The sequence below is a fragment of the Nansenia antarctica genome, assembly GCF_963989245.1.
Source record: "Nansenia antarctica genome assembly, chromosome: 3".
NCBI lineage: Eukaryota > Metazoa > Chordata > Actinopteri > Argentiniformes > Microstomatidae > Nansenia > Nansenia antarctica.
This window is the reverse complement of record NC_137688.1, coordinates 70,586,299-70,597,084: the sequence shown is the minus strand read 5'-3', so window position 1 is coordinate 70,597,084 and position 10,786 is coordinate 70,586,299. Positions and strand designations below refer to the sequence as shown.

General features: G+C 46.3%; 1 protein-coding gene across 1 annotated transcript in view; it reads right to left on the bottom strand.

Annotated features, from left to right (window-relative positions):
* LOC308154336 (transcriptional enhancer factor TEF-5-like) overlaps nucleotides 1–4,146 on the bottom strand; it is a gene marked incomplete at its 5' end in the record, with an annotated part of 34,143 nt that extends 29,997 nt beyond the window's left edge. The window contains 3 exons of the mRNA XM_080527499.1: nucleotides 2,574–2,867; nucleotides 3,022–3,197; nucleotides 4,073–4,146. Coding sequence (XP_080383625.1) covers nucleotides 2,574–2,867; nucleotides 3,022–3,197; nucleotides 4,073–4,146 — 544 coding nt within the window. The remainder of the gene's footprint in view (nucleotides 1–2,573; nucleotides 2,868–3,021; nucleotides 3,198–4,072) is intronic.
* Between the last annotated feature and the right edge of the window lie 6,640 nt (nucleotides 4,147–10,786).

Sequence of the window (10,786 nt, the reverse complement as noted above, 5' to 3'; positions counted from 1 at the left end):
GAATTAACTTGAACGCTATCAATTGATCAAACAAGTCATAAAATAAAAAAGAACAATGCCTCATTATCAGACCATGACAGAATAAGCTCTAACCTGTATGAAACCTGTGCTCCTATGCTGCTGGTCTGCACTGATATAGGACAACAGTTGAACTTTCATTACTCTGAAATGTAAATCGCGCACCGATGTATTTCTATGGGGAAGGCTGTGCTTGACACTTCCATGGGACTGACGTCAGGGCAGCGGAACACGGTGACTGTCAGCCTGTGACAAACGCGCAGATATGAGTGCTCCGGTGTCCAGCTGGCTCCGGTGTCCTGCCCGCTGTCCCGAGCGCGCTGGACTGTGGAACTTTCTATGTTAAGCAGCATAACCTCTGCATTTTTTTGTTATGCTTGTTGTAAAGAAAAGGTCTATAATGCATTGAAATGACATTAAACTAAGATAATAAGATGGTTATCATAATTGTTCACGTCTTTAATTACAAGTAATTACAGAAAAAGTAAATGACATTTCAGGCTAGCTTCCGTATTTACGAGAGCGAAAATAACATTTCTGTAGATGAATGAATGAATGAATGAAAGCTTTATTTCGAACATGTGAAAAAAGAAATAGTTATAACAACAAAAAACTAAAAAACAAGAAAAAACAAAACAAAACAAAAAACACTATTTACTTAACATGTCCGAAAAGGAGTAGGAAGAAGCATAAGATTATTTAATCCTACCCCTTCTCCAATACTCAGAAATTAATAATTAATAATCTGCAGTTAACTTCAATATTAATATAATATTTTTTTAATTAAATCAAATGTATTTACGTATTTACATATTTACCAACAATAGAAAACAGATAATGTAAATAAACAAATAATCTGTGAAAACACCTGGTGACTATCAAAGCCCTTCTTCCTCCTCGTACCTGGTGAAAACCATGTTTTTATACCGCTTTTTGAACTGGGTCATGCTTGGACACCGCTTTAGCTCCACACTCAATCCGTTCCACAGCTTCACTCAAAAACGTTGTACGTACATAAATATGTTTTAAATGTAACTCCCCCCTCAAATTATAACTCCCATCTCTATAAAAAAAAAAATTGGGAATATTCCCAGGGAGTAGGTTGTTATTTTCTTTATACATTATTTGTGCTGTTAGAAGGTGGACCAGATCCGTGAATTTTAATGTTTTTGATTTTAAGAATAATGAATTTGTGTGATCTCTATAACCGGAATTATGAATTAACCTTATGGCTCTTTTTTGCAATATTAATAGTGATTGTAGTCTACATTTATAAGTATTGCCCCAAACCTCTGCACAATAATTTAAATATGGTAAAAGCAGTGAACAGTAGAGAGTGTGGAGTGATTTATGGTCCAGAACGTGTCTTGCCTTACTCAGTACTGAAATTCTTCTTGACAGTTTATTTCAGACATTTTTTATATGAGATGACCAGCTTATTCTATCATCAATTATCACACCAAGAAACTTATTTTCATGAACTCTTTCAATGTCCACACCATCTACCTGTATCTGTACTTGAGTATTCATTTTATAATTACCAAATAACATGTAGTTAGTTTTGCTTAGGTTTAATGATAATTAGTTTATGTCAAACCATCTTTTTAATTTGCACATTTCTGAAGTAATCATCTCCAGTAGCTCCTTTAAATTCCCCCTGATTCGCAATGCATGCCGGAAGGGAGTCTCATGGCTCTGAATGGAACGTGCGTCCAGATTTTCTCCAAATGGAGCCATGGATAACCCTAGCCCTACCCCTAAATGTAAAATTAAATGGGACGCCACTACCCCTACACGTGAACTCGCAAAACGGAGCCGAAGGGGTGAAAACGGAGCCGGAGGGGTGAATTGGGATTCACCCTGTGTCTAGGTGTGTGTGTGTGTGTGTGTACTCACCATACATCTTAGTGTGTGTGTGTGTGTGTGTGTGTGTGTGTGTGTGTATGTGTGTGTGTACTCACCATACATCTTAGTGTGTGTGTGTGTGTCTAGGTGTAAATGGTAAAATGGTAAATGGACTGACTTATATAGCGCCTTATTCCAAAGCGCTTTACAACGGCCTCTCATTCACCCATTCACACACACATTCACACACCAATGGCGGCAAGCTACCATGCAAGGCGCCGGCCTGCTCATTGGGAGCAATTTTGGGGTTCAGTGTCTTGCCCAAGGACACTTCGACATGTGGCCAGCCGGGATTCGAACCGCTGATCTGCCAACCTTGTGATCATTAGACGGCGACTCTACTTCCTGCGCCACAGCCGCCCCATTGTGTGACCCAGGTGTGTGTCTAGGTGTGTGTGTGTCTGTACAGGAGTGTGTCCTCACCATACATCTTAGTGTGTGTGTGTGTGTGTGTCTAGGTGTGTGTCTAGGTGTGTGTGTGTCTGTACAGGAGTGTGTCCTCACCATACATCTTAGTGTGTGTGTGTGTGTGTGTGTGTGTGTGTGTGTGTGTGTGTGTGTGTGTACTCACCATACATCTTAGTGTGTGTGTGTGTCTAGGTGTGTGTGTGTCCAGGTGAGTGTGTGTCTGTACAGGAGTGTGTACTCACCATACATCTTGCCCTCGTCAGACAGGATGATCTTCCTCCGGCCGCAGGGAGGGTAGATGGCCAGCGCCTCGTGGAAGCTCTGTTCGATGTCGGGGCTCCACACCCCCTCAGGGTCCCCGTCCAGCCCCCGGTCCCCCCCGGCCCCCAGGGCCTCGCCGCCACCCCCCCCCTCCTCCTCCTCCTCCTCATCCTCCGCCCGCCGCGCCCCCCCCGCCGGCCCCCGCCCCCCCTCAGGGCTGTCACGGCAGGTCCACTCAGACGCAATGATGCCGGCTCCGCCCACAACCAACACACCTGGAGAGAGGAGAGGGGGGGGAGGGGGAGAGAGGGAAGAGAGAGAGACAGAGAGAGACAGACAGACAGAGACAGAGAGTGTGAGAGAGAGAGAGAGAGAGAGAGAGAGAGAGAGAGAGAGAGAGAGAGAGAGAGAGAGACAGTGTTAACAGGCCATCTCCAACATGTCCGTCTGCGTTGAGCAGCTGTAGCAGACCCCCTCCAACATGTCCGTCTGCGTTGAGCAGCTGTAGCAGACCCCCACCCCCCCCCCCTCCCCCACCCCTGCAGACGTGGTGACAGGTCCCCCGGACCCCCTGGATGTCACCCTCCCTCAGCAGGAGAACCCATCTGGGGGGGGGACAGGGGGGGGGCAGGGGGGTATTAATAGCCCCGCGGGGGCCGTGTAGGACATGGTGAACACCAGGGTAAGACACCGGGAGGTCGGTAAGTCAGGCCAGAATATTCTAACTCGGCCGGTCGGTCGCGCTACGAAGGTTACCGTGGCGATATCAGCTGGTCGGTCGTATCATAGAGATTTCTCTTTCTTGTTAAAGAAAGTCCCACTCATATTTTTGTTTTTATTGATAGACAGTAAGTAGAGATATGACAGGAAGGATGGGTGAGAGAGAGAGAGAGAGAGAGAGAGAGAGAAGGGATGACATGCAGGATATAGACAGTAGAGTTTGACAGGAAGGATGGGTGAGAGAGAGAGAGAGAGAAGGGATGACATGCAGGATAGAGACAGTAGAGATTGACAGGAAGGATGGGTGAGAGAGAGAGGAGGATAGAGACAGTAGAGATTGACAGGAAGGATGGGTGAGAGAGAGAGAGAGGAGGATAGAGACAGTAGAGATTGACAGGAAGGATGGGTGAGAGAGAGAGAGGATAGAGACAGTAGAGATTGACAGGAAGGATGGGTGAGAGAGAGAGAGGATAGAGACAGTAGAGATTGACAGGAAGGATGGGTGAGAGAGAGAGGAGGATAGAGACAGTAGAGATTGACAGGAAGGATGGGTGACAGCGAGAGAGAAGGGATGACACATGCAGGACATGTCCGCGGCCGGGAATCGAACCGGGAACCCTGCGATGGTTACGTGGTCGACGCTTAACCCGCTACGCCACCTTAGCGCCCAGTGTTCTCTTTCTGTGTAATGCTAGCGATGCTAACGATTGTTTCAGTTCTGTGTTTTATACAGCATGTTATACACTCCCTCCTAGCCTACGATTCAAGGTTGTGTCTCGTCACACTGTGTGCATGCATCAAACTGATGGTCGTACCCAAGATGATTAGTTCCATGTCGCACAGTGTGGCTTTGCAATAAACTTATACGATCGCTAAAATCCCACAGTGTGTAGGATCCTGTAGTTCTGTGTTTTACACTGATGGTTTCATGGGGAGTGATTCTACTGCAGTAGGGCTAACCCTCAGAAACAGAGAGAGAGAGACAGAGAGAGACAGAGAGAGAGAGGGAGACAGAGAGACAGAGAGCCAGAGAGAGAGAGAGAGAAACAGAGAGAGACAGAGAGAGAGAGAGAGACAAAGAGAAAGAGAGAGACACAGAGAGAGAGAGAGAGAGACAGAGAGAGAGAGGACTCAGGACTGACTGCAGTAGGCTGAATTAACCCTCAGATGAAACACAGGGCCTGACTGCAGCAGCCAGTCAGCCAGTCAGCCAGCCAGTCAGCCAGTCAGTCAGTCAGCCAGCTAGCCAGCCAGTCAGTCAGTCAGTCAGCCAGCCAGTCAGCCAGTCAGCCAGCTAGCCAGCCAGTCAGCCAGCGTGTGATTTAGCAGCTGTGGCTAGCCTAGCCTCTAACATGCTGCCTCCTTCATAATGACCACCAGGAAATGACACATTCCTCTGTTATTGAGCTAGCTGCTAGCGTCTGCTCAGACACTCAGAGGTCTGGAAGGAGAACACATCTGGTGCATGGTGGGTAATGCTTTCCAGAGTGTGGTTAATGGTCGCCCCGGCCACAGCGGTCACCCCCGATCTCACTGGCCCCGTTAACCAGCTCCCAACCACCAAACACATAATCATCATCATCATGATCATCATAATAATAATAATAATAATAATAATAATAATAATAATAATAATAACGATGATGATAATAATACATTAGACTTATATAGCGCTTTTCTAGACACTCAAAGACGCTTTACAAACTGAAAAGATTGAGTAGTAATAATAAAAAGAAACAAATAAATAAATAAAAGAAAGTATAGGGGCCTAATTGAGGTAGTGCTGGGGGCACATGGGAAGGGGAGGGGGAGAGGGTTAACTGGTGAAGGCGAGCTTGAAGAGGTGGGTTTTGAGGGCCTGTTTAAATGTTGGGAGGGTGTTCCAGAGGAACGGGGCTGCGGCTGAAAAGGCCCCATCACCCCAGGTGATACTACTACTGTCCCTCCTGAGACATCTACTACCCCCCTGTACTGTCCCTCCTGAGACATCTACTACCCCCCTGTACTGTTTCTCCTCAGACATCTACAACCCCCTGTACTGTCCCTCCTGAGACATCTACTACCCCCTGTACTGTCCCTCCTGAGACATCTACTACCCCCCTGTACTGTCCCTCCTGAGACATCTACTACCCCCTGTACTGTCCCTCCTGAGACATCTACTACCCCCTGTACTGTCCCTCCTGAGACATCTACTACCCCCCTGTACTGTTTCTCCTGAGACATCTACTACCTCCCTGTACCGTTTCTCCTGAGACATCTACTTAGGGATGCTCCGATCTGGATTTTTGGGGCCGATACCGATCACCGATTTTTTTCCTCAAGATCAACCGATACCGATACCGATTTTTTTTTTAATACATAACTGTAGGCCTACTGACTGGATAGCCTACATATTTTTAGCTTTTTCGACAAAAGGTTTGATCCATTAGGCACCAAGCAAACGCAGACCCATTTTTATGGCATAGTAAAAGTCTGGCCTATCACCCAGTTAGGGCCTGAAGCCCAAGTCAGTCGATATGGCTGTATAAAAGACATCATAAACGTGGCCTTCATGGTTTACATACTGTTACGTCCTCCTATGTTTTCTGTTCAGTTATCTGTCTTCCCCAGGAAAGGAAAAAAGAAAAAAGAAAAAAAACGTTTTTTGCGATCGGCCATTTTTGCCGATCACCGATCGAGTCATTTGGAGTGAAATCGGCCGATTTAAATCGGTGGCCGATAAATCGGAGCATCCCTACATCTACTACCTCCCTGTACCGTCCCTCCTGAGACATCTACTACCCCCCTGTACTGTCCCTCCTGAGACATCTACTACCCCCCTGTACTGTTTCTCCTGAGACATCTACTACCTCCCTGTACCGTCCCTCCTGAGACATCTACTACCTCCCTGTACTGTCCCTCCTGAGACATCTACTACCCCCCTGTACTGTCCCTCCTGAGACATCTACTACCCCCCTGTACTGTCCCTCCTGAGACATCTACTACCCCCCTGTACTGTCCCTCCTGAGACATCTACTACCCCCCTGTACTGTCCCTCCTGAGACATCTACTACCCCCCTGTACTGTCCCTCCTGAGACATCTACTACCCCCCTGTACTGTCCCTCCTGAGACATCTACTACCCCCCTGTACTGTCCCTCCTGAGACATCTACTACCCCCTGTACTGTTTCTCTATTATGACTGTGTCATAATAAACATAAAAATAAAACTTCTTCTAGCACGACGACTGCCAATGGCCCCGGGCCTGAGCATGACTACATGTTCCTGGGCTGGTGGGTACATGGTAAATAAATGCTAATTGGACTACACTTAAATAGCGCCTCATACCAAAGTGCTTTACAACGGCCTCTCATTCACACACACATTCACACACACATTCACACACCAACGGCGGCAAGCTACCATGCGAGGCGCCGGTCCGCTCATTGGGAGCAATTTGGCGGTTCGGTGTCTTGCCCGAGGACACCTCGACATGTGGCCAAGCGGGGGTTTTGAGGTTCCACGCATCCTCTGACAGGCTAGCGCGCTAGCCCGCAGACCAACGCGACGCGCTACAGAGAGAGGAGTCGTGTTGCTAAGGCGACCACATGGGGTAAGTGGCGTCGTAAATCAGAGAACAGGTTTGCCAAGGACGTGTCAGAGACACAGAAACACAGACAGACAGACAGACACACAGACACACAGACACACAGACACACAGACAGACACACAGACACACAGAGACACAGACACACAGAAACACAGACACACAGAAACACAGAGACACAGACAGACAGACACACAGACACACAGACACACAGACACACATAAATACAGACACACAGAAACACAGAAACACAGACACACAAACACAGAAACACAGACACAGACACACAGAGACACAGAGACACAGGCCTGATCCTTCCTCTAGTCAAAGTAATGCTAACTGAATTCAAGCTCTGCTAGCATGTTTACAGTGAGGTACAAGCCTTCAGCGTTAAGTCCAGGGTTCCTACAAGTTTCAACAAGTAGGCTACAATTTAAGACCTTTTTAGAGGTTCTTTCTTATTCTTTGAATAGAATTTTAGACCTATTCGCGACACCATATGATAGCTTTTTGTCATCCTCGAGGTGATGAAATTAGGGATTTCACTGCCATACAGACAAAAAAGGAAGCGAATTGGCATTTTTTTGGTTCCAGCTTGATTAATTTCCGCGTAAATAGATGTGGTTGGACTGATTTCCTTGCAGGATAGCATTTTTAAGACCTAGCACCTAATTTTTAGACTGAATAACTGAAATGTAATAACTCATGCATCGGATTGCTGGATTTTAGACTTTAAGGCTTTTTAAGACCAGCGCGGGAACCCTGTAAGGCAGTGGTGGACTCAGGCTGTTTGAAGGGCAGGGGCGAAAAAAGAAAAAAAAGGGCACCTACTGCACAACATGGGACCCCATCAGTGCACATGGTCACGTTTAGACCATTGGAAGGGCAGCCAATAAGGCACATCCTCTAATTTTGCCACTCAAAAGGGCACTTTAGTGCGACGTTTTTCAACTGTGGGGGCACATGGTCAAGTTTAGACCATTGGAGGGGCACCAATAGGGCACGTCCTCTCATTTTCGCCACTTAAAAGGGCATTTTTTACACTCAAAAGGGCACTTAAGACAGGCGTTTTTCAACCGTGGGGGCACCAGGAGGGGCCCCTGCCCCCCCCCCCCCCGAGTCCGCCAATGGTTTCAAGTCTCACCCTGTAGGACCAACGTCAGGTGGTCAGGGAGGGAACGTGGCAGCCTAAGAAATTTACCATCTTACACTTGTCAGGGTTCCCACACCTTCTGAAACATCACATTCAAGCACCTTTCAAGGACTTTCTAGACTCAATTCCCTCAAATTCAAGGACCCAACACAGCATAGTTTGAGACAGATCTAGATGAGAATTAATATAATAGGAACTCTCCGCTCACAGACAACAATTAAAAAGAGAGGCTTGAATGTGTGAACAATAGATGGTCTCTTGCCTTCTCTACCACAGCACAGCAAAACAATATATTGTGAAATATGTGTAAAGTTAAGCAATAGAGACTTATTTAGTAATTTTTTTTTGAATATATGTATATTTATTTATTTTTTGAGAGAGAGAGAGAGAGAGAGAGAGAGAGAGAGAGAGAGAGAGAGAGAGAGAGAGAGAGAGAGAGAGAGAGAGAGAGAGAGAGAGGGGAATTCATGCACTTTCAATGACCCATGTCTATTTTCAAAAACTTTTATTTAAAATAACTTTTTTTTTTCTCAAATTCACAAACTTTCAAGGTTTTCAAGGACCCATGGGAACCCTGTAAGAGCCTAGCTAGAGCCTCAGTTATGCTGTAGAACATTGTTACACTATCGTGTGCATACTTTGGGGGACTTAAATCTCTTTCACAATCTTTTACTGACGAATATATTCTTTTTAAAGAAGTTTGGTCCCTAAAAAAAAGCAACTGCTGCAATTTGGAAGCATTTCGGGTTCTGATCTAATGACAAGGGAGGCAGCTAATCTGTGTGTGAGGCTGTGTGTGTGTGTGTGTGTGTGTGTGTGTGTGTGTGTGTGTGTGTGTGTGTAAGGCTGTGTGTGAGGCTATGTGTGTGAGGCTGTGTGTGTGAGGCTGTGTGTGAGGCTGTGTGTGAGGCTGTGTGTGAGGCTGTGTGTAAGGCTGTGTGTGTGAGGCTGTGTGAGGCTGTGTGTGTGAGGCTGTGTGAGAGGCTGTGTGTGTGAGGCTGTGTGTGTGTGAGGCTGTGTGTGTAAGGCTGTGTGTGTGAGGCTGTGTGTGTGAGGCTGTGTGTGTGAGGCTGTGTGTGAGGCTGTGTGTGAGGCTGTGTGTGAGGCTGTGTGTGTGAGGCTGTGTGTGTAAGGCTGTGTGTGTGAGGCTGTGTGTGTAAAGCCCAATTTATACTTCTGCGTAAAATACGCCGTAGGCTACGCCGTAGGTTGACGCGCACCTCTCCAAAAATGTAACTACGCGGCAGTGCCTACGCAGACCGTAAGCACTGTGATTGGTAGCACATGATTCCGACATGATTCCGACTCTCTCGTAGGCCAAAATGCAGAAGCCATGACAGAAATGTCATTTACTTTTTCTGTAATTACTTATTAATAAAGATTTGAAAAATGATGATAACCATCGTATTATCTTAGTTTAATGTCATTTCAATGCATCATAGAACTTTTATTTACAACAAGCATAACCAAAAAATCGCTATTATGCCGCTATGAGTACACCATTCCAACGGAGTGCCCCATGGAAGCGTCAAGCACAGCCTTGCCATAAGGAGCGCGAGTCACATTTACGAGATGTACAATCCTGTTTATTTAGAAATAAATGATTACCTGTGGCGTTTCAGGGCTCTACAGTGCGACCATTTCACTCGCATTTGCGACTAAAAATACATCTGTGCGACTAGAGAAATAAATTCACGAGCACACGTGCGAGTACAGTTTATTATTATTTATTTTTTTTTATTTTTTTTAAATTCAAAAAATAAATCTGCGCGAACCGTGTGGCCACATTTTAAGCCGTCAGCCAGCCCGCTACGACCACGGGAAGTCATGTTAAAAGTGAAGTTACTTCTGTTAAACTGGCGCTAAGCTAACATCGCTAATCGCTAACTCCCTCCTGGGCCTTAAAGAGACAAGCGCCCTTTTCTCATCTCAAGCTTCATTAGCTTCATTAGCTCACCACATCTACAGATTTGGTCCCACACACTTCAGATTTGAACCCAAGGTTACAACCAGGGTTAACTACCCAGGGTAGAAAGTAGAAAGCTCTCAGACCTTCAGAACCCATTGAAAGTAGTGGAGGTACTCCAGAAGTCCAAATGCATCTCTAATCCTAGGAAACCCTAGGAAGCAAGTTGCCTAATGGCATGAAAATGCAACATGTTGTACTTGAGTGTGGCAGAGAGGTGGGACCCCCGGGGATGGTGGTGTGCTAACAGCTAGCCGCCGCAGAGGCACCGTGCTGGGCTGGCCACCTCCACATGTCACCACCCCGGGCAGCATGGGGCTGGGGACTGGTCATCTGGATGTGGGGTAGTTTAATACCCCTAGATGTGGAGTTGTCTGGCCACCGTGTGTGACTGATGTAGCCTGACCCAGCAGCAGGGAGGTGGGCAGCATGGAGACAGACCTCTGCATGGCCTGGCTGGGCTGCTAGCTGACAGACCTAGCCCTAAAGCCTGGCTGGGCTGCTAGCTGCTAGCTGACAGGCATGACATGGATGAATGAATGAACTAGTGTTGTTCCGATACCGATACTAGTATCGGCATGGCCACCGATACGCACAAAAATGCTGGTATCGGTATCGGCGAGTACTAACAAAAAAAAATCCGATATTTTTTATTTTATTTTTTTTTTTTTTTAAGTACTAAAGTTATTTTGTTTGTAAATGTTCACTTGCTGTTGCACTACTACTACGACTGTTTTATATCTTAAATGGATATTGCACTGATTGGCAT